Source organism: Eleutherodactylus coqui, chromosome 10 (assembly GCF_035609145.1).
Source record: "Eleutherodactylus coqui strain aEleCoq1 chromosome 10, aEleCoq1.hap1, whole genome shotgun sequence".
Lineage (NCBI taxonomy): Eukaryota > Metazoa > Chordata > Amphibia > Anura > Eleutherodactylidae > Eleutherodactylus > Eleutherodactylus coqui.
The window spans coordinates 28,300,812-28,325,208 of NC_089846.1; the positions used below are offsets into that span (position 1 = coordinate 28,300,812).

Consider the following 24,397-nt stretch of genomic DNA (forward strand, 5'->3'; position numbering starts at 1 on the left):
CGTATCTTTTTGGCAAGAGAAAATCTTGCTACAAAATGTCTAATACTTTGCTCTTGAAGATGTACTGCTGTTTAATACCCTTGTGTTTTACAAAAAGGAATCAATCTCATGCCGCTGGCTCTGTGGTTTATCATGCACAGCACTAGAAAGGTTACACATTAAAACACTTACGGCCCCAACCTAAACACATGTCCTATGCCATGTTGCCTCACCTCATGGCCATACTACTGATCAGCCAGCCCATCTGCTGCATGCATGGCCATACTTTTCTCATCCAATTTATCTATACTAGACTGCCATGTGGAGTTGGCATTTGTCAGCACCTGTCTTCTCTTTCAAACATGAGCTGGAATCTCAACATCCATAGTAGGTTACTGAGCCCACAGGAAGTTTATTTGGTTGATTGCTAAGCGTCAGGCTCCGCATAGGTATTGGAGAATTGCATTATCAGCATAAGTGTAGTTTCCAGTAAAATATATGGCATTTAAAAAAAGTGTGTGAAGTCACCTGTAAAGCTTAAATTAAAGCAGATGCAATTAAATGTTACAAAAAAAAAAAAAAGAATGTGGTGCTACATACCTGCATAGTGATTGTTGGTGTGCTCAGACCAGAGGCTGCTGTAACAGAGGTTTGTGCTGCAGACATGGTAATAGCTGCAGGATTGATCACTTGACTAGAAAGGGTTGCAATGGTTCCTAAAGTATTTATTGGCGTTGCAAGGGATGCAGTGTTGTGTACCCCACCTCCGGCCAGACTACTTGAAACAGTTCCTGTGACTGTGCCTAGAGTGGTCATTCCTGGTTTAAAAATAAATATGGAGAAAATAAGAGGCTGCAAAGCAGAAAGTTAGTCAAACTACAAAGCATGAAGCCATGACACCACATCAGTAAAAAGAGCACAAACAATACAGTTGCACAAGCTACAAAAACACTTCTATGAAATACATTATGGTGACGTGTAGAACGCCTTCCCCATTGAACATCAGAGAACCGGTGGCATGGCGCCAAGTCAAAAAAACGTATTGTGCCTTAAGGGAGCAGAATATTTAATCATAGTACAAGATTTTCCAACCTTTCACCCTTGTCAAGTAATATTTTGCAGCACCCCAACATTAAAAAAAAAAATATTTATTTTTTCACTTTCTCTCTCTGTATTTCTCCTTCCCATGGCACCAGGAACAGCTTCTCATGGCACACCAGTTTGCAGTACACTGGTTGGAAGTCACTACCACAGTAGCTCCCATCATAAAAGCACATATGGTCATTGTGGTAAATTACTGCAGCTGCTAAAAATATATGAAAGTATCCTGAGGACCGTGAAACCACCATCACAGTACATGTAAAACCAAGCTTCCCAGGTTCCCACACCAGGGTCTCCACCTCTTAGCCCCTATCGACAAGGACATGAGACCTGCTGCTAGTGATTGGCTACAGTGGTCACATGTCCGTGATGAAAGACTGGGAATAGCGTGCTGAAACTGTACCATTACTTTACTATTTTAGACCACTGAATATTTTTACAAATTTTAAAAAGCCAGAGAAGCCCGTTAAGTCCATGCCGGTCATAAATTTTAGCAGGAAGACTAGTGCTGAATGCAAGGCAATGCATTCTGTTCCAATGAATATGGGGCAGTGCACTGTAGCTTCCAATAACAGAAAACCAAGAGGTAAGTGCGAACCAGGTGTAAAACTTTAGTCAATTAAGCAGTCCACAACTTTCGCCTTTTAGAATATTTGCACATATGCAAAACTGTCGATATTACCTGTGGTACCCTTAACAACAAGGGTTGTTACAGTAGGCTTCACAGCTGACACAGTCACTGGAGTGACTAGTCTGACGCCACCCATAGGGACCGTTCGGAGGATAGTACCAGGCTGGCCAGGAGCCCCCTTCAAAACCACCTGTCAAATAAAAACAAAAAACACAACTTTTATTTAGGATTATGGATTATTTTGCAGAACAAGAATATGGTGACATTTTGTATACAGACCTGTGTTAATCCCTGCTGTCCGTGACCCGTCGTAAGCTTGGGAACAGCAGTTATTATTTTAGCTGGTGTTCCAGTGCCTGATGTTACCATTTTAGTTGTGAGGATGGTAATTGGTGATTTCATCCCAGCAGTGTTCGTTACACCTGTAATAGGAAGCATATAGTTACAAAGTAGTAATAAAAGTACTGTTCTGTTGCCATGCGGCTGAGATTTTAAATCAGCTGAACCTTTTACATTTTTTTTTCTTCAAACAAGCATGACAAATAACGATAAGATAACATTTATAAATCTGTCAAGAGACTCCACTGAGGACTACAGGAGCAGAGAAATCAAGTTCAGAGGGAACGTACTGCAGGCGTTATGTGCCTACTGGTCTACCATTTTATTGGCATCTTATAAGTCTCTTTATGAAAAGTATACATACACAGTGATATCTTGGGTTAAGATTGCCTCAACTGACAAGCTTTTTTACTTGAGAGCAGGCTCGCTCCTGAATTTTTGCTCTGACTTAAGAGCAAAAACTTGGGTTAAGAGCCTTGCTCTCAATGGGGACACCGCGGCCGCCGGCAAGCCTGCAGCGATTTTTGGGGAAAGGGCTTTGAATATAAGCCCTTCCCTGAAAAATCATCCTTAGCTGTAGTAAAAATTATATACTCACGTGTCCGTCGCTGCCGGGGCGCAGAAGTGTCTAGCCGACACTTGTTCTCCCTGCATTTTTAATTCCCGCCTGCTGAAAAGCTTCAGAGCAGTGCAGGGAGAACAAGCGGCAGCTAGACGCGCCTGAGCCCTGGCAGACAGGTGAGTATATATTTTTATTTTTTACTACAGCTAGGAATGATTTCAGGGAAGGGCTTATATTTAAAGCCCTTCCCTGAAAACCACTGCGGGGGTGCCGGCGTACTATTGTTTTCAATTGGGCAACGCCATCCCCATTGAAATCAGTGGGAGAGCTTCACGTTCCAGAATGGATTAATGGCTTTTCCATTCACTTCAATGGGGAAAATGGATTTGACTTACGAGTGTTTTTGGTTAAGAGAGCCGTCACGGAACAAATGAGACTCTTAACCCAAGGCATGTATGACTGCATGTATGACTGCATGTATGACTGCATGTATGACTGCATGTATGACTGCATGTATGACTGCATGTATGACTGCATGTATGACTGCATGTATGACTGCATGTATGACTGCATGTATGACTGCATGTATGACTGCATGTATGACTGCATGTATGACTGCATGTATGACTGCATGTATGACTGCATGTATGACTGCATGTATGACTGCATGTATATTTTACAAACATAAAATATATATTTTAGTAAAAAAATTTTTAATGGCACAAAAGATTGAGTAAAAATGGAAAAACTAATAAAAAATTGGTTTGACATACCTGTTGCTCCTGCTTGTGTGATAATAGCAGACATAGGGATAGTCTTAATAATTGTTGTGGTTCCAGGCTTTGTTGTGTTGGGCGAGACACTGCTGATACCTAGGATGGTGGGCTTGGTGCCTGTTCCTCCAGCCTGCGTGGTTGTGATAATAGTTGTGGGTTTGCCATCTGCTGAAGTCACCAACTTCAAAATTGTTCCTGCAGGGAGAGGTCCCTTCGTCTAAGTGAAGAAAAATATATATAAAAAAGTAAAACAAGATGAAAATTGGACAGCAACTTTAGAGTTTATGGCTGGGGAAGGAGTTTGAGGTGTACAAGATTTTTTGTAAAATCTTTCTCATCTCATTCATTTGGGGATATAACAAGGACCTTGGATTTAGCTGCTGCCACTAGGAGGCAGACACTAAGCAAAAAGTGTTAGTGGCTGCAGGAGGGATATAGCTGGTAGGAGGAGCGAAGCTAACAGTTTGCATACAAGCAGTAGGAGAAGCAGAGCCAGAGAGTCACTGAAGACTAAAGCTGAAGAAACAGAGCAACTATACAGAAATGCAACTGCACTAGTAACCAAGAAGGGAGAGCCAAAAAAAAAACAAAAACAAAAAAAACAAAACACAGATTCCCTACATGCAGCAAAAGATTCATGAACGGGCCAAGAAAGATTTTATGGTAAGTAACAGGAATCTTGTTTTCTCTTCCGTGTTATTTGGGGACAAAGCAAAAACCTTGGGAAGTTCAAAAGCAGTCCAAGGTAGGGAGAAAATATTCAGTGTTCAGAAAACTGCCTCCTGCAAAATCCTGTGACAGAGGATGCAAAGATATGCACCCTGTAAAACTTTATAAAAGGTGTGGAGAGCCTTACACATCTGTAAAGCAGAGACCTTGTGGGAGACAGCCCAGGAGGGACCCACCGCCCATGTAGAATGGGCCGTAACCTGGAAGGGTACATCCCTGCCTTTAGAACGGTAGACCTCTCCAATTACAGACCTGATCCATCAGACAATGGTGGATTTGGAGGCCATACAGAACACCAGAAAGAGGTCCCGAGAGATAAAGTTGTAATGCCCTGACAACATTGAGATTATGAAGGAGTCTCTCCCTAGGTTGACAAGGAGCCAGGGGGAACAACTTCAAAACATTCTCCTCATTGAGGTGGAAAGACGAAGCCATCTTGTGTAGGATGAGGGAACTGGACAAAGCACCATCTTAACCTGGTGAAGTGCCAAGAAGAGGCATGCCATCTCGAGGTGATGGTCATTAAGAAAGCAACCTTCCATAAGAGAAGGAAATGTAACGTATTAGCTCACAGGGCGCTAATTGTAAGGTGTTTAAGACCAAATTCAGGTCCCATGGGGTGGAAGGATGACGGTAGGGAAGGACAGAGCGAGGCACTCCCTGGAGAAAGGTGCACGCTGCAGCCTTCTATTCTTAAGAACTCAAAACAGGATTAAGAGCACTGAGACTTATCCCTATGGACAGCTGAGGCACATCCCCATGCTCAGACCTTCCTAGAGCAAAGAAAAGATGCAAGAAGGTTAAAAAACAAAACACAAACCCCCCCAAAAAACATAGCGTGAAAGAGCCTCTGCTCGCACCAGTCAAATAAGGACTTCCAGACATGGAAGATCTGGGAAGAGGAGGGTTTTCTGGTCTTTAACATGGGACAAATTCAGTTCAGCAAAACAGCAAGCTCTGAAAAAGGACAATTTCAACAGTCATGCTGTCAAGGGCAGAGTGGCTAAATTCGGGTGGAAGATGGGTCCCTGCGATAGAAGATCCTCTGACTGCAAGGGGCCAGAGAGCGTCCACAAGGAGGATGACCAGGTTGGCATACAAAGTCTGAAGTGGTTAGTCTGGAGCGATGAGGATCAGAGGAAGGCCCTCCAACTTGACTTTCTTACGGTGTGGAATTAGCAGTATTGGAGGGAATGAGAATTGGTGCCACTATCACTAATGCGACTGTGGCCAGAGCAATTAAAGAAAGATCCTGCAGAACTCCTACAAAAAGCATCCTGATCGCAGATCGGGGTAGCAGTGGAAAGCGGGCGGTGACAGTTTGGAGGTCTGTGGTATTGGTCTGATGCCTGTGGGAGAACTAGACACCATAACCTGTAGCAAAAAGCAGAAACTGCTGGGAGGTGCAGAGGATTGCGGCCATCAAGATGGCGCTGACACACCGCAAACGGTGCCAGCACAGCCAAGGAACACTTATTGGAGAACTGCCTCGCCATCTGATTTGCCAAACAGATACCACCACCAGAATCAGATGCTTGGGATAATTGTGAGGTGGAACTGCAGGATAGACATGAGGCAGATCTCCTGGCACAGGGGCCAGTATATAGCTTGGATGGGGAAAGAAGGGAGTCTGCTGTGCTGCCGGTGATTAAAGGGGTTGTCTCGCGAAAGCAAGTGGGGTTAAGCACTTCTGTATGGCCATATTAATGCACTTTGTAATATACATCGTGCATTAAATATGCGCCATACAGAAGTTATTCACTTACCTTCCCTGCGCTGGCGTCCTCGTCTCCATGGCTCCGTCTAACGTCAGCGTCTAATCGCCTGATTAGACACGCTTGCGCAGAAGGGTCTTCTGCCTTCGGGTCTGTTCGGCAGCAGTGGCGTTCTGGCTCCGCCCCCTTCTACGCGTCATCACGTAGCTCCGCCCCATCATGTGTGCCGATTCCAGCCAATCAGGAGGCTGGAATCGGCACACGTCATGGGGTGGAGCTACGCGATGACACGTGGAAGGGGGCGGAGCCAGAACGCCGCTGCTGCTGAACAGACCCGAAGGCAGAAGACCCTTCTGCGCAAGCGCGTCTAATCGGGCGATTAGACGCTGAAGTTAGACGGAGCCATGGAGACGAGGACGCCAGCGCAGGGAAGGTAAGTGAATAACTTCTGTATGGCTCATATTTAATGCACGATGTATATTACAAAGTGCATTAATATGGCCATACAGAAGTGCTTAACCCCACTTGCTTTCGCGAGACAACCCCTTTAATGCTGTAATCCTCCCAAGTTACACTGAGCAATCAGAGCACAACAGAGCTTATATTGCAAGATAGCGGTCTATTACAAAGTGTAACCGTGCGCTCTCTGCAGGGAATATGGGACTTATACATCATGTTATGCAAAAATAATAGGAGCGAATCGCTGTAGTGGAGGGATGTGTGCACGCGATCTAAAAGGACCAATATGCCCCTATGCAAAGTTGTTCAGAGACATACCCAAATGTTCACTAGTCTCCTTAACAAGGCCGGTCTTACATGGGTGGATTCCTATTGCGGAATCCGCAAAAAAAACAAAAACGCACGCATTGAAAGGAATGTTAAAGTTGAATTTTTGCTCACACTAGTGGATACTAATTGTGCATTCCACGAGCGGTAAATAAATTTCAGCAAGCTTTATTTTACTGCGGACGGCCTCCTAAATGCAGAATCTGACTCGTCCATGTGAAGCCGGCCTAAGACGGATGATTTGGAAAACAGATCACGCAGGAATAATTTCTGTATTGTCGGCATACCTGAAAAGGTAGAAGGTACTAACCCCCCCAGAATACTTTGAGACCTGGCTTCTAAAGCTACTCGGAAAAGAACTGTTATCCCCAATGTATGCTGTGGAAAGAGCGCACAGAGCATCTATGCTGGTAGGACGAGCGAACGCTTTTTGCTTATTGTCCGCCTCCTAGTAGCTGCAGCTATACTCAAGGTCTTAGCAGTGTCCCCCAATGACACGGACGAGAAATATTAGTTAATGAAGGGCTACGAGCAGAAAGCATGTTATTTCTGTTTATCTCCCTTTATATCATTTCACCAGAAAAACACATTACCTGAATAATCTGCGTTAAGGGACCAGAAGAGGCTTGTCCTGTTATAGCAGAGGTCTGGACTGGTTTGGTTTGGACTACAGACATCATTTTACCAAGATTGGAAATCTAAGAGAAATGCAGCACTTAAGTGTTAACAAACATTGATAAAATTACACTTTTAATACATATCAGACCATCCTGTCCCATTGAACATTGCGTCTGATCTGCAGGCATCATGTTAGATTAGCTGAAGGAGCTGAGCAGATTGCAGGAAGACCCTGCGCCGCTCTGCAGAGGACCCGAGGATGGTGGGCTGATCCTCTCTCCATGCATGTTCTTATGCAGTCAGCAGATCTGGAAACTTGCTCAGAACAGTCATGTACATATGAAGTGACTGGACCCGCCATGCTAGCCATTTTATGGACTTGGTTGCATGCTGACTAGAGAAAAGGGTTTCTAAACAGGGGAATGGCTTTCCGGACAAGGAACACAGTCCAGAATCTCTAAAGATATATATTGGTAAGTTATCCAATTTTTCTGCCTTCCATAGATTAGAAAATTGCCAACATGAAGTGGTCATCCCCTTTAGGCCAGAATAAGCAGGGATTTAGCTATAAAAGTTACACTAAATCTTTAGCCATACATCGGTACATCAATCTGCATAGCTCCTTTTGGTCTATCATGCTGCTGACAGATATGACTATGTACTAAAGAGCAAACTTACCAAGGTGCTGCCACCAGGTACAGAAATTGGACTTTTAACAAGGGTGATTGTTTTTGTGACACCTCCAACTACTGTGGTTACAACTTGGGCTTGCTGTGCAACGGTGACAGTTCCTGACTTATGTACTGTAATGATTGGACGAGTCTGTGTATTGGCTGCTGACGAAACTGAAGTGCCAACTTGAGCTGCCGCAGTTTTCAACATTCGTGTGGCTGGATTACTGACCTGTGAAGAAAATATAAGCCATTGAAACAACCACCAACATCTAACAGAGGTGCCGGCCACGATTTGAATGAGAAATGTAATGCAGCAAGTTTAACATTTTTTATTTCAATATTGTCATTGTCACACATGAACGCGTCGATTTTACTTTAGCTTTCTGCCGCAGCTTGTTTTAGCGCACCCCATCATTGTGATGGGTGATTAGGTGCACCAAATGGCCAAATATAGAACAGACTCCGCTCAAAAATCGCAGCGCTGGAAAGCACCATCCAGCACTGCGATCGAGCGCATGTCTGCGAGGCCTCATTGATTTCAATAGGAGCGTTATACCGTGATGTTCAAAACGCTGCGCTAACTGCGGTAAAAAGCACCTGTGTGAGAGAGACCTTACAGTTAGCCAATATATGATAAAAACATTGTTACCAGTACACTGTATAATGCTAAATGCCAACAAGGAAAGCCCATTACACAGAGGATATGGCACTATCTTTCATCAATGTAGTGTAGCTGATCATCACCACTCTCAGGACATCAAGCGGCCTAAGATTTATCAAACTATTGAGGGGAGTTTTTGATACCGTTATACTACCTTCTCAAATTGGAGTAGGTCAAGTTTCAGCCATAGGGTAAGTTTAGGGAAGGAAAGGGTCATCCAGTGTAGGGCTATGGCACAAGTCATTAAAGGGCTTCTGTCATCACCTTTGAGCCCCAAAAGCTAAGTTATGGGGCTCAAAAGGTGAGGGCACGGGTAGTCCGGGGAGCTGCATTTTATACTCACTGGGTCCCCTTTTGCAGCGATGTGACCCTAAGAAACCAGCGTGCACTCAGTTTTGTGTAAAGTCACACTGTGTGTGCACACTTGTTTCTCAGGGGCACAGCGCTGGAATGGGGGACCCGATAAGATGGAATCCATAATGAAAATTCTTGGTAGTGATACCATTAAAGAGGTTGTCCCGCGCCGAAACGGTTTTGCTTTTTTTTTTTTGCATACCCCCGTTCAGCGCAGGACAAACCCAAGGGATGTGTTAAAATAAAAATAAAATTTTTTTTTACTTAGCCGAATCCCTTCTCTGCAACTTCTTCCTTCTTTTCCTCCAAGATGGCCGCCGGGATCTTCACCCACGATGCACCGCGGGTCTTCTCCCATGGTGCACCGTGGGCTCTGTGCGGACCATTGCCGATTCCAGCCTCCTGATTGGCTGGAATCGGCACACGTGACGGGGCGGAGCTACGCGATGCCACGTACAAGGGGGCGGAGCCAGAACGCCGCTCGTGCCCGGACCGACCAGAAGGGAGAAGACCCTTCTGCGCAGGCGCGTCTAATCGGGCGATTAGACGCTGAAATTAGACGGCACCATGGAGACAGGGACGCCAGCGCAGGGAAGGTGAGTATATAATTTCTGTATGGCTCATATTTAATGCACGATGTATATTACAAAGTGCATTAATATGGCCATACAGAAGTGTATAACCCCACTTGCTTTCGCGGGACAACCCCTTTAATTAAAAAAAACAAAAACACACATTTCAAAAAAGACATATCTGAAGTAGGATAGCACCCAATAAATTGCTCAGGACGCTTAAAGGGTTTTTCCACGCAAAGTACTATTGATGACCCATTATCAGAATAGGTCATCAATAGTACATTGGCTAGGTCAAGCCAATCAGGCGCCTGCTGTCAGCACCGGGATACACAGGAGTCGGAGTGCAAGCCACTATTCTGACTCCTTTGTAGAGGCCGACGGTTGTAACCGCAGGTGCAGCTCTCATTACTATCAACGTGAACTGCACTTGCAGTTAAAAGCGCCAACCACTACACAAGGGTCAGACAGCAGTTTCTGCTCTGACCCATGTGTCCTGGGACGGATAGAGGATGCCCGATCAGCTAATTGGCAGACCCTAATCAATTATTGATGACCTATGCTGAGCACAGTTCATTACTAGTATTTTGCATGGAAAACATCTTTAATACCACAGTCACAAGATGCAAAGCTACTTAATTTTTAACCTAAGATGTGAACTAGAGTAAATCTCAAAACCATAGTTCTTGGAAGTGGTTATAATGGTCAAAATTATTCTAAAACAAAAACCTAAGAGCCTTATCTATGGAGCTTTAATAATATTTTACACTCAGGTGATCCATACGGATTGAGAGCAGGCATTATTTTTAAGTCGTAAAAGTGTTGAGTCTTCTTCCGTAACGACTTACCATAAGTGGGGATGATGCCATTTTGACAGATGTTGGGAGTGTGGCAGCAGACGACATTGCAACAGACTTTACCATAGCAGTTCCAGCAGGCACGCTCAACATTGTTGGGGCAGAGGAAGGTGGGATCTTCTGTGTAGCAGCAGCTGCTGCAGCGAGAGCCGCCATGCCACTCATTGGTTGGCTACCACCAATGGTCTGTGCAAACAAACAAAAATTTATATAGATTAGATTCCTAACCACCACAATATTATGCCAACAAGGCAAACATATTAATTATATATTTTTAAAAACTGTGAAAATACTTACAGCTCCTTGTGCACTTTGGGCAGGTACCACCATCCGCACACCAGGAGGAAGAGAAGTGACAGTTAATGGCGCTTTCCCAACTTGGGTAGCTGGCCGAACAGTAACGAGTGGTGAATTCACAGTGGCCTGGGGCGCTCCAACCTTCAGAACAGCTGGTACAGCTAGGAGAGAATACATCGTTTAAAGTTCTGTTTATGACTGCGGTAATCAGTGCCAATTAAAAGGGATTTACCTTGAGGACGTGGAGCAGACACTGCAATTGGGCTCCCAGGAATTGTGGGCAAGACCTGTATAGTGGCTGTTGTAGGAGGCACAGAGGCGGGTTGAGGTACCAGAGTAATGCCGGTATGAGCTACAGGTTGCACTGTTGGAGCAGCAGCAGCCGGAGCCGGACTCTTGGGCGGATTCACTGGCACAGACGGAACTGGATTGGCCGGAGACATTGCCGCAGCAGCAGCTGGTATGTCGTATTTCTGAAGTTGCAACAGATAACTGTCTGCTGTTGATACGGCGCCCCAGCTGACCTCCAGAGAGTTTGTGTTTGCTCTAACTAACTGAACACGAGCAGGCGCTGGGGGTTTTTCTGTGTAAGACAAATGGAGTGACATTTTAGATCACAGCATAAGGACTACTAAAAGCAGCATATTGTACACATAAGCATTAAAGAGCTATTGCAATCTCACAAATTTGTGGCATATCCACCAAGATAAGGTCGCACTGCAAGAGATAGGAAGCCTTAACGAAAAAAAAAAAATACACCTCTGGAATGAAAAACACTACATTCGATGCAGAATAAATTACTTAGAGCTTATTCATGCGACTATCTGTAAAACACTGCAGGACCCCCACAGCGATTTACCAGTCTATATGAGCTGGAAGAGACTGCATACGGCAGCGTGTGCACTGCGCATGATCGCTCATCTCACACGGTCATGCAGTGTGTCACTTTTTTTTGCATATGCTGCCCATACAAAAGTATAGGGCTCACGCTGCATGGTATAAGAGAAATGCTGCGATCCTTCTCTCACATGTACCTACACGCTAATGTGAACGGATCAACGAACGCCCATTTGCTTTCATTAACTCCAATCACATTGTATCACACGGCTGTAATACGTGCCGAAATCACGGATGTGTGAATAGGGGCACCTTTAGACTATGTTCCAAAGGTACATAGGTAATATATTTTAGACATAGCAGCATTTCGGACATATAGCCATTCATCTGGATGCTATGGAGGAGCGTGTAGGACGATGGTTTTACTCCTGAACTAGAGCGATGGCGCTATACATCACTTTAGTCTGCATCAAGACTGAGGTGCTCTCCCATGCAGAGTTTCTTCACATAAATATCTGATACATGTGGGTCCCACCTCTGCGATCCACACACCTCACCTGAAGGGTCTCCCAACCCACCTCTACAGCCACCGGTGTCCAGTATTATGGAGACTGGAGAACTAGCTGTTCTAGAGCGTTTTTTTGCCTCTCCCATATAAGTGAATGGAAGTGGGCAAGCATAGTACATCCATTCTGGCCATTTCCATAATCCTCGACATGGGTGGCTGCAGCATTACAGTGACCAATCTCTGATTGGCTGAGATGGGAATACTCCTTTAACCTACAATAGGGCAGTTTCCTCCTCTTAGAAGAAGCAATTCTCGAAGGTGCTTTAAGAACGGCTTCTATGGAAAACCATACAGCAGCATCTCATATGTAATGTAGAGCAAGACGCAACTTCCTCAAGCAATAGCAGCTGATCTCCAGAGATTTGAGAAGCCAGAACTGAGGCAATCAGCTGACTGCTGGGTTGACTATTTACAAAAAGGGCTGTCATAATGGAAAGTGAACCTCAACTATTGCATGAATGACTTTTTTTTAAACTCAGGATCTCCACAAAATGGCGAGTAGATCTAAACATTATATCAAGTTTGTTCCCTACAAAAAAAAAAAAAAGTTTTTCCAAGCATGTCAACTTCTGCAAATATCCATTACCTGTTTCAAGGTACCAAAGGTCTTTGCAACACACTTGGTTATTCCAAGCCTTACGGTAGCCATCTCGACCACTCCATATATACAAGCGTGTATTAATTGCTACAGCACAATGGCCGGCACGAGCCCGTGGAATGTTATCCTCCAACGTATCCATGACAATGTGCTCCCAAGTCATGGAGTCTACAATAAAACACAAACAAGAGTCAAAATCTCTCTTGGGTCCACGACTCACTCCCTTGAAAAGATATGTACGTCACGTACCAAGGTTGAGACAGGCAAGAGTGTTTGTACATTTCCATTCCTTCTCATGAGTGGCTACTTTGACATCATCCATTACTAAAGGCACCCAGCCTCCGAAGACATACATTCTGGAATTCAGAAGGAAATGTGGTATTATAATTTTATACACACACAATTTCAATTTAGTATAACGCTGCATAAACAATAGGGAGGAGGAGAAGAAAAAGACAAGTGTCAGTTTTAGCTTACTTGTTACTTATAGTTGTGGCAGAATGAAGACTTCGAGGAAGAGGAGCAACACCATTTAGATTGGGTTTATTCCACGTTAGGGTGTCTAGAAAAGAAAAACATTTACAATAAACTATAGTATAAACCATTAAAAGGGGTTTCCAAGCTATTGATGACCCATCTTCAGTTGATCGACTGGGGGCCCGAGCGGTGGTCCCCAGTCAATCAACTATTGATGACCCTTCCGGAGGATAGGTCATTAATAAAAATAGTCTAGAACACCCCTTTAAAAAAAAAAAAGTGTAACTGCTTTTGAGGGGGGGGAAGCTTAGACATGCAATAGGGAAATGTCAAAAGTTTTGTTCGCTGGGGTCCGGGTACCAAGACCCCCACTAAAGCGCTAGAATAAAGCAGCGGTGACGCTCGTCCAAGCGCTATCCCTGCTCGCTAACTGAAGATGGGCTTAATAGGAAGTTTCTGGAAATGTTTTTAGCTAGCGAGTAGTAAAGAGCACCCAAATGAGCACCACAAATGCTTTATGCTAGCAGTCGGCGAGGGCCTCGGCACCCAAACATATAGCAATCAAAATGTTTGACATGACCCTATGACATATCTAAAACGTTTAGCTGCGCTTTTGAAAGACTTAACAAATGCAACTAGAATGGTAAATACAGAATACTACATGAAACGACAAAAAAAAAAAAAAAAGAAAAAAAAGTAACACACCTATATCCAATATCCAGAGATCACCAAGCCGGCATCCACTCATACCACCATATATCACCAAGCGGGATTTCTTGCTGTCTTTTTCTGTATACACGACTGCAGTATGCGATTCTCGGGGTGGTGGGAGTATGCCATATGTTATGGGGATGTCCCAAGCTACAACCCCAGAGCCAGGACGGAGCTCCAATATATAGAGATCATTCAGGTACCTGTATAATAAATAAAATTATACACTATATTACATCCATAATGTGTGCGGAACATGAACATACAGACGGCTGGGGGGTGGGGGTGGGGGTGAAAAGAAAAGGGGGAACAAAACAAAACAAAAACCAGATACCTGGGAATGTTGTTCTTTGGGTCCTCACTATCATTTGCCAAACCACCGAACAGGTAACATTTACTTCCCACCAATGAAAAGCTATGTCCGAGTCGAGGACATGGAGGTGGGCCATTTTTTGGTGCTTTGGCTTTCAATCTCTTCCATTCCCATCTGCTTGCCTGTGTGTGCAAAAATAAACAGTTTAAGTTTCTCTATTTTTGAAGAAAAAAAAAAATAAAGCATCTAATTCTACAATATAGGAGATAGTTCGGTAAAGGGTGATGACCATCACAGAAAGCGATTGCATATCAACTAGAACGTGCCAACACTTTGATTTGAGTTGTCCGATTTCTGGGACCACCACTGATCTTGAGATTAAAGAGGCTGAACTACTGCTTTAACTTGGGGTACTTTTACACAGGGCGACTATTTCTCCTGTGCCTTCACAAAGGAGTGACAAACGCTCACTAAATGGAGATCGAGTATGTCAGATCTCTTCCAGCTACCCGCCTCTATTCAAACAGGCAGTCGCTCAAAGATGAACTGCCGCCTGTTTACACAGGGGACGGAAATCCCGCCGAATGACCGCATCAAAAAAAAACAAACGGCCTTTCGCCACGGGTTTTGGAGCGGCTTCACCGTCGGCATTTCGCTGCAACTATCTCTCCGCATAGAGGCTGCTGCGGAAACGAGCAAAAAATTGACATGTGGCGGCTTTGAATGTTTTACAAATCTCTTCCACTCTGCTGGCTTACCCCGGGTTAAAAAGCCGTGGGCGGAATTGCTGTGCAGAAAGTTCACCCAGTGTGAACCCAGTCTAAGCGCCCCCTTCGGAGACTGGTAAGACAAGCAAACTGGACTGCTACAAATAAACACTATAAAACACACATAAATGGGAAACGTAAAAGGATTACCTGCAGCTCATACAAGTCATTGCTGTACTTTCCATATTCGACCATTCCTCCAAAGACAAGTAGGCGAGTGCCATCACAGACAAATCCATAGGCGGCGCAACCAGGAGGAATATCCCCTCTCACCGCAGGAATGAACCACTGGTTGGTTGCTAGAAGAGAAGGAAAACACAAGCAGCAGTGCCGTTAGTTCGCACCCCATCACAGCTTATCACTACTAGATTACAGAAGATTCCCCTCTGACACGTGCAGCAAGAAAGTTATCCCAATATTCACCTTTACAGAACTAATAGCACTCAAATGAATTGCATCAAGGAAAGCAATTAAAGGAAAGACACCCTAAACTGAAACCTCTAGTGTGAGGGACACCGCGGCATCGCTACAGGATGCCAATAGTTGACGACACTCTGGCTACCCAATCCATGGCTTCATGAGCCGATATGGAATAACCGTGCCCGGTATAAGAAAAGGAAGACCACCAGTACAACTCCATGAATGACACGATGTAGCGGAGATTTCCCCAATACAGCAGACCCTGAAGGGCTCGAATAGCTTTCCCAACTTGATTAAATCGACCTAAATTAGACCATAAACTCAAAAGTAACTGATGAGGAAAGGTTTTCCTGATCTCGCAGGGCGTGATGCAGAGCCCAACTTAGTATATGGCTCCTCTATGGGAGTGTAATATGTTACGGCATGAGTATAATAGACCTGTGTCAAGTTGTCATACCGTACAATACAGGGGCCCAGGATGACGAGGTCATCGGCTGTAGATCTGCTGACTATGAACCCACTGGTCTATGTATGCAGCGTGTCTCTAGAGGAAGCTTATCCAATACAAGGTGGTGGTATTAATGGACTACAATTTCCAATGCAAACTCTGCCCGTACTACACAATGGTGATTGTGCGGTTGTATATGGCATATACCATCCAGATATGTCCCTGGTGTAGAAGACAACCAGCTGACGTGGCGCTATGAACTCCGCATGACGACTTTTTCAGCAACAGTCAACTTCACAGGCAAAACTCTGTTGCACAAAATGTTTTGCAAATCCATGATTCGCAGCATTATGGACGGACCTCAGAGATCAGATCCCCTACTGATCCATCCGGGGACGCGGAGCACAACCACAATACCGTGAAGGGGTAAGTGCAGGCAAGAATCAACTGCTGCAGTTATCCCTCTCTGGGTTCTCATAACATAAGACAGCAGCAGGCGCATGAGATTACGGCATCTGAGCCACACGCTGTAGAAACTTCCAGCATGAACTGCGCCTGCCCCATGGCGGCGGCTCACCACGACCACCCACAGAGCAGAAATTAGAAGAGACAGGTATGCGTGGATGCCAGCCGGGCACAGAGTCTGATTCCGCTGATGGGCTCCCGCATGCAGAATCCAACCTGTTTATGTGCAGACGGCCATAGTCTGTGGGGTCAAATCCATAATTTGGCGCACATCTTGTACATTTCCCTGCAAAGATCATCCACAACAATCTGCCCCGTGTGAACTCAGCCAAGTCTAATTGTGGGGCGGGCATTTCCCAACCAAGACAAACACCAGTGTCCACTGATCAACAAAACACGGACAGACAGATCATTCTGCGTTCCAGCAAGCCCTTTATTAATTCCAGAACGGGTGAAGCTCTACAAAGCTACAACTTCCACGATAAGGAACGGTTTAAATGGATTTTTCAGGTTACTACTAATAATGAGCAATCCTGAGGATAGGTCTTCAATAGTTGATCGCCTGGGGTCCACTTCTTGGGATCCTGGCCGATCAGGCACCTGCTGTCAGTGCTGCAACACACAGGTGTACGGAGCAGAAGCCACTGCTCCGACCCCTGTATAGTGGCAGATGCTTGTAATAACGGGCCGGGGTCTCATTTAAAAAAAAAAAAAATCAGTGGAAGCTGCACCTGCAGTTACAAGCGCCGACCACTACACAGGGGTCAGCAGCAGTTTCCGCTTTATATCCCTGCCAACAGCGGGCGCCTAAGAGGCGGACCTCAGCCAATCAACTATTGGTGATCTATCCTCAGGATATCATTAATGGTATTTCCCACCAAAAACCTTCTAAAAGTTCATCAAGATGCATAATGACTGCAAAAGAACAAACAAGCGGGTGAGATTTATCATTCATAGTGCAAACAGAAGTGAGGAGTACTTGACAGCCATCATCTAGAGGACCGATCACATCCACTGACCAGCGGGACAAGCGGCGCACCTCCACAGCCGTAAACCCACTGATCTTACCCCCTGAAAAAGCACAGCCTACATTTGGCTGCAATCACTGTTGGCACCTTCTGAGGCCAAAGACTGCCGGTCTGACAAGCGGCGCCCTCCATTGCCCGGAGTCCATGCAGTTCTCCAGATTTACAACAAGCACCCCGGAGGAAACTCATCAACCGTTTCACGTCCGTAAATGATGTACATTTTGGTACATATCGCGTTTGCGCCAATAGTCGCACTTTATAACTTTTCTCGCCACTTTTAACAACTACAAGAAAGAGTAAAGAACACGGCCCCCCCATGGATTTTACTGCAATTTATGCCAAAAATTTGTAGAAATTACCACCACCCCCTAGGAGCGTAGCCGGCGTATGCTTAGCAACAGTGCGGGCACCTTCTACACCAGTCACTGCTGCGCCACATAAGCAATGAGCCTCCCGTAAGGACACGATCACCCAGCTGACTGTGTCCTCCCCATACTGGTGGGTTGTTGTAGTTTCCTTATTTCCTGCTCATCCGCACACAAGGGCAGCACTACTGGCAGCGGCTGCACGGCTGTCACCAGAGTGTCACATGGGCAGGATTTCGTCACAGGCCCTTTAACCCATCCACTGATCTCTCGTTGCTCTGACAGCAGTGTGTCTGCTAGAGGCACAAGGAAAAATTATATCATTTTATTTTTTTCCAGCTATGAATTGCAAACGGCGACAAGACTGTAAATTCTTGTCGCCATTTGCACATTTTTGGTAGAGACGCACCTATTTTGGTCACCATATGGAGCCCTGAAACCTTAAAACTGACATTCGGGGAGACCTACTACTTGATGGTACACAAGTGACAGGCTTGCAATATAACAGGGGCAATTATAGGTGAAAGGGGGTTGGGGAAGGGGGGGGGGGGTGTTATGACTGTAGAAGGTGCGCAGTTTGCCATGCTGATCAGAGGACATGCCGGGTCCACTTTACAACCACCACCACCTGCATCCTCCTGCGGCTGCACTGGTTTGGACGAATCCCCAATGTTTAGCACAGGCCGGAGGAGAGGAGATGCTTGGGGATTCTGTTTTTGAAGAGCAGAGCTGGCGCTCGGTACAACATACAGGCCTCCTTTTTTCCCTAAGTTTATAAAACCTGATCTCACACGATATACTGGCATTATTCTAGACTTTTCGTCACACAACAAGAACACATTGTGAGGGATTTCACTACTAGGAGCCAAGCGTAGGCTTCACATCTGCGGCAGAGGTTGCAGTCTCCTGCTCCATCTGGGGAGCAAGAAAGGGGAATCCCTGCGGCCAAACGGCTGAGTCTCTGGATGGAACCGAACGGACCCCATGAACTATAGCCAGGTCCGCCCGCTTTCTGGAATGAAGAACACGCACTGGACGCAGCACTTTTTCTTCTGGTATTTTGACACGTATCTGTGACAAAACCTCCAGCCGCAGATGACTGAGAAAATCGTGCGAGATTTGTGCGCTGCGAGACGCACAAACCTGAACCCCATTCTTCTGAATGCAGTCAGATACACGAGCGATTTGTTCCCGAACCGCAGTGCAGTCAAAGAAAAAAAATAAAAATGTAATTTTAAGTCCTATCTTTCTGTATTTCTCGGAGCGCCTCGTCCATTGTTTTCAATGGGACAGAAAAACCCACCGCACGGCCTGCGAGGGGCACACGAGTGCGATGCCAGATGTCCCACTGAAAGCAATGGGAAACACTTGCTGATTCTCTGAAGCAACCGAAAGCCGCACTGGAAGACCGCCGCTTTACTGAAGTGACGGAAGGCGTTTGACATAAAACCACCTCGCGTCGCAGTGAAAACGCACGTTGGCGAGAGAGATATTGAGCCGAGTTTCCTTGCCTGATACTGCGATTGCCCGAGTGTAGGAAGCCTTAGTAAGATGTGTCCTCTCTCCTTGGGGACAGACTATGCCATCCCCTGACCCACTCACCCCCTAGGTGTCCCCACACACTTTTTGGGAGCTCTCCTTAAGGAGATACACACACACTTCTACTGACTCTATGTCCCTGGAAAGAACTGCATTGCTGCGCAGTGTGCAAGTGACAGGTGAAGCATCTGATGGGTGATCCGGTGCCGGGTCTCTACACCCCCTGGCATACTTGCCCAACATATCCAGCAGAGGCATCCCTGTGTGTTTCATTGACTCCGTGCCACACTGGGGGGGGGGGGGGGGGGGGGGGGGGGGGGGGGGAGTCCTGTGTGACATGTATGATACGCACGGTTGAAAGCTAGTACTGATCCCCTGGGGTGGGTGAAGAAGATGGCGTCTAACTACGGCCGCTGCTGGAAAGGTCAATCAAGAATGCCAGAGACTCTTTTAGGAGGGTAGAGAAAACCCGTATCAGTGTGGGAACTAAGAGACGTCTTGTCATCTGCATACCACACCGCAACGCTGTTATTGCAGCATATGAACAGTTATTGGGACCGTGAAAAAGAAAAAAAAGGGACATACAGAAGTCTTCATCTACATGTCGCACACATAGGCTAATTATATTAACAGGGTTACAATAACCTGACAGACTTGCTGTAATATTTGTAAGCCGAGCTGGGGCTCCTTCACACGGCCATGTTCTTACCGCTCATTCTGCACAGGATACACGGCACCGATCGGCCATGGGCTCATATATCACATAGATGGTGTGAAATAAAGATGGCAGCCTGTTCTATCTTGCCACATATTACACAAGCGTAGTGCGCGGCAACGCAGCGAATTACGTTCATGCGGAGTGTTCTTAGAGGCCGATTATGTCTGCGGAGCCCGCTGTACACCCCAATAGCCGCAGAGCCGCTGTCTATGTGCGGCGTCCTTTCATCGGACGATTCATATAGAATAAGGATAAAAAACAAAAAAAGCGTATTGCTGAGTACAGTTTGGGGCGCAGAGTCCAGTAATCGCCCGTCGTGTAGGTCTACAGGGGCCGTACTACGCTCCATGCAACTCTGAATAGACGCACGCAGAGTCCGACAAGAGGGCATCACCGCCGCGCTGAAGGCAAGGATCCTTCCTCAACGTCTCCCGGCTCCTTAGATACAAGCAGACAGAAGTCACAGACGGTGATCCGGTACATGAAGGCCGCAGACCACAGCAATACGGCTTTGTCAGGTTCTGGATTAATACGACTAATGAAAGCCGCATTTGGCAAATCAATGAAATGTTTAATGGCCGAGGCGAGAGAGAAAGCGCCGTGTTATCGGTAACGAAGACGGGGGGGACGAGCGGCGCCAACAGAACGGCGCACGGGATGGGAAACTTTTTCAAAGTTGAAATTGGCGGCAGGATTGTCAGCTGACGAAGGGGAACATCAAATATTCATCAGCCGGAGCTGAAGGCAGGCAGGGTGGAGAGCGGCTGTACGGGAGAGGACTGACAGCTCGGCGCCGGAGCGCCCGCCCCTCACAGACCTGTTACTACTAGTAAGCGGAGGGAGAGCCGCTCACTGCAGAACACCCAGGAGGCTGACAGCCTGCAGATATGAGGAGTACTGCGGGATAACAGGGAGGTGTATCCAACTGCGGGATGACAGGGAGGTGTATCCAACTGCGGGATGACAGGGAGGTGTATCCAACTGCGGGATGACAGGGAGGTGTATCCAACTGCGGGGACATCGGATACGTTTCCGAGCCGATGGGCTAATAACGGAGACATGTAGGAAGCTAGTCAATGCAAGACTTAGCGCGGACTCGGACGGTTGGCGACGTCAGTACTCCTTGCCACAGACAGTAGCCAATCCTATCCGAGGGGCGTAGAAGAGCCGGGGGAGTTTGTCGCACTTCAGTCGATCTGTAGCCTCCGATGCGAAGCGGCATGCTGTGCTATTTTGTCATGGAGAACCCCCCGTCAGCATGTGGCGGACCCCAACTGTTTCATCACAGCACCCATCCCTAGCTGGCTATCATGGCAGAACGCCACAACGGAAGTCTGCAGTAAACTGATGTGTAACAACTCCACCGAGGAGGAAACTACGGCAGTGTCAAGGAGGAGATCTACTACTAACCTCATGATAGGTCAGCAATGGCTGATGGGGATCCCCACAGATCAGCTGATTCCCGGTACAACAGCGCTGTCCATATCACAGTGGTTTGGTGCTGCAGGTACAGCTCCCAATGAGTTCAACAGAAGCTGTGGTACCCAACCAGGCCGCTGCATTATGGACAGCGCTGTCTGCACTAACAGGACCCCCGCCGATCAAGAATTGAGTGCAGGTCCTTAATAATAAAGAACCCTTTTAGGACAGATCATCAGTCACGCTTTTTATCATTGTTGTCAAAACCATTTGACTTTCAGCCCGCCAATTGCTCTGTTACACCCGTGCTGGCGGTCGCCCCCAACGCTCCCATTATAGCACCTTAAAGGGGGCTTCTGGCACCAAGTTACTGATGACTTGCTCTCAGGATAGGTTATCGATAATTGATCAGCTCGGTCTGCTGCTGCGGATCCCCGACAACCAGCTGTCTAAAAAGTGACAGTCAGGTGAGCGCTGCTGTCACTTCAGTCTGTAACAGGCACAGCGCCGTCTACTGTATAGTGGCTGTGCGTGGTACATAGCAGCTCTTCACTTGGACGGGCCTGTGTAGGGGTTAGAGGGATCACTGTTATCTATTCAATCAGCTGCCTGTTGGAGGTCCCAAGTGGAAGACCCCCACTGATCAACTCTTGCCGCTCCGCTGCAGACATTCCGCAGCATTCCCCACAAAAGAGATTCCAGAAACCGACTTCCTGCGGTGAGAAAAGTTGGCGCGACAAATCTGCGAAGTTTTGCAATGCGCTACGGATCCTAAATCCGCATTATGTCCGTTTATTCTGCGGATTTCAACGCGGGAAATACAAGGGCGAAAATCGGCAGCATTAACGAAAAAAAAAAGGGGCTACGGATCGGACGGCTTCCATTCACTTCCGCGGTAGCCGCACTAAAATGGCGCATGCTGCGATTTGATTTCCGTATCCAAAAGGTCTGCAAATCAAATCCGCATGCTGTAATTCAGTAGCGGACGCTCATGCTTCCCCAAGGGGGGCTTGAACTGCGGATCACCCGCAATTCACATCCGCCCAGGGACATCGGGCCCAACTGTGTATTTTGGCAAGCTGTGATTGGCTCACTGGTCATGCACTTTCAGTTGTGGGGGGCGCACAGGACCCCCTTCTGGAGATGAGCAGCGACACGCCACATCACTAAGTTACCCCCAATCCAGCACATGGGGTTGGAGCAAGTTATCTCCCCCTTTTAAAACTGTCATTTCTGTAACAACCCCTTTAACCACCTGCAGCCCCCCGAGACACCCACCACTGCCCCCTATAAAGACACTGACAGCACGAGGCGCCCAGAGCAGCCCGGCCGCAGAACCTCCATCCAAGCCGGCACTGTCCAGCATCACCCCGCCGCTGTCAGGGAAGCCTCGGCCCCGCCCCTAGCCGCGCCCCCGTGCTCTCCGACCACGCCCCGGCTCCGCCCCCTGTCTGTCTCCGATCCTCCTGCTGGGGGAACCCGCCATTTTTCTTTGTGGATTTTGAAAAGCGCACCAGCCGCTTCTGTCCGGCGGCGGCTCCCGTTATACACAGTAACACACAACAGCACACCCCGCCCGCCGTCACCCCCGGCCACCTACCTGTGTTATAGACGTGCAGCTCGTCCACGATCCCCTCGTTCCCTCCGCCGAACACCACGATTAACTCCTTGATAGCCACGGCCCTGTGTCCGTGCCGAGGCCTGGGCACCGGGCCCGACCAGCCGACCACTCGTTTCCAACGAGGCTGTAAGGCGGAGGATGATCCCGTCACCGCTGGAGTAGAAGCCATGGCGGCGGCGCCGGCTCCCAGCGGGGGCTGCTAGACCACCGGCGGGCAGAAAAACACAAAACACCGGAGCCGTCCGGGGAGCGGGGTGACTGCTGCCGTCAGCCCAGGGGGGAGGAGTGCGATGCGGGGGATAAAACAAGGAAAATCCGCGGCTGCGGCCTGGTCCGCCCGGCTCTCACTGAGGCGCTGTGGAGTCCATGGGAGCCGCCATTTTATGACGGCGGCCGGAGAGAAAACAAACTGCTTCCCGCGCCCGGCGGCCGCGCTCTCTGCGCCGGAGGCCGCTGTCCTCTGTAGGGGCTGTGCAGACGGTGCGTCTTCCGCAGGCCGCCCCCTTCCCTGCTCGCCCGGCCTCACGGTTTGCCTTAAAGTCGCCCGGGAGCGGCGGAGCTGAGGGAGTCCATGGGAGCCGCCATCTTGTGCCGTCCAAACAAACCAATAAAGAGCTGCTAGGGAAAACCAAAGATGGCGGCGAGCGGGGCGACAACACACACACGGGGGGCAAAAAGCGGCGCCGCCTCCTCCTCGTCCTGCGGTGGGGATGGCGGGGACGGCAGATGGGAAGCAGCCCCGACCGGACAGCGGTGGTGGAGATGGAGGCTGTGAGGGGAGGCTCCACCCCCGCCGCCGCCGCTTATCGGCTGCAACTCGGGCGACGGGACGAGAAACGGAGGAAACCGGACGGGAACGATGAACTGGCCGGACTAAAGGAAGTTAAAAAATGTCGGCCACCGTGATTCTCGGTGTGCAAACACGGTCCAGGGCACCGGAGCCTCTTTTCACGCCTCCCTGGGAGCCGCCATCTTGTCAGCGCCCGCCTCCCGTCTTCCTCCTCCTCCGGAGACAATAAGATGGAGGCGGGGACAGCGCGCTGCTGGGGGTGGTGAGAGACGCTCGGTGGGGCCTGGAGACGACATTACCTCACGGCGGGGGGCAGCGGCAGAGCTGCCTGCGCCATCAGCCCCTCGGGGTCGGGGGCAGCGCCATCCCTCGGCCGTGCCAGAGTATTGTAGTCCTGGAATAAAAATGGCTTCCAGATCCTTTATTCTTCACACGAAATGTCCCGTCTGTACGAATAAAAATATACTAATAATCACACGCCACGCGCCATTTATAGTTGTGGTGTACTTTTTTGCGAATTACGACTTTTTTTTCAGTCACAAGTTGCGCAGTTTTTGGCGCTCTTTTCCGAATTCAACATTTATAATAAAAAATGGCGCAAAATATGTGCGATATAAGCATAACGGCGGATTCTGCGCTATTTCTACCACAGTGCAGCGGCT

General features: G+C 47.6%; 1 protein-coding gene across 2 annotated transcripts in view; it reads right to left on the reverse strand.

The window, feature by feature from the left end:
- Positions 1-23,921, reverse strand: part of HCFC1 (host cell factor C1) — a 40,277-nt gene extending 16,356 nt beyond the window's left edge. For both annotated transcript variants that reach the window (XM_066580732.1, XM_066580731.1), the window contains exons 1-16: positions 22,925-23,921; positions 15,073-15,221; positions 14,177-14,337; positions 13,837-14,045; positions 13,132-13,216; positions 12,904-13,010; positions 12,643-12,822; positions 10,884-11,234; positions 10,652-10,812; positions 10,346-10,540; positions 7,915-8,139; positions 7,212-7,316; positions 3,386-3,605; positions 1,991-2,133; positions 1,763-1,901; positions 580-797 (exon numbers count right to left, since the gene is read on the reverse strand). In XM_066580732.1, coding sequence (XP_066436829.1) covers positions 580-797; positions 1,763-1,901; positions 1,991-2,133; positions 3,386-3,605; positions 7,212-7,316; positions 7,915-8,139; positions 10,346-10,540; positions 10,652-10,812; positions 10,884-11,234; positions 12,643-12,822; positions 12,904-13,010; positions 13,132-13,216; positions 13,837-14,045; positions 14,177-14,337; positions 15,073-15,221; positions 22,925-23,114 — 2,838 coding nt within the window. In that variant the 5' untranslated portion in view covers positions 23,115-23,921. The remainder of the gene's footprint in view (positions 1-579; positions 798-1,762; positions 1,902-1,990; positions 2,134-3,385; positions 3,606-7,211; positions 7,317-7,914; positions 8,140-10,345; positions 10,541-10,651; positions 10,813-10,883; positions 11,235-12,642; positions 12,823-12,903; positions 13,011-13,131; positions 13,217-13,836; positions 14,046-14,176; positions 14,338-15,072; positions 15,222-22,924) is intronic.
- Positions 23,922-24,397: the final 476 nt, after the last annotated feature.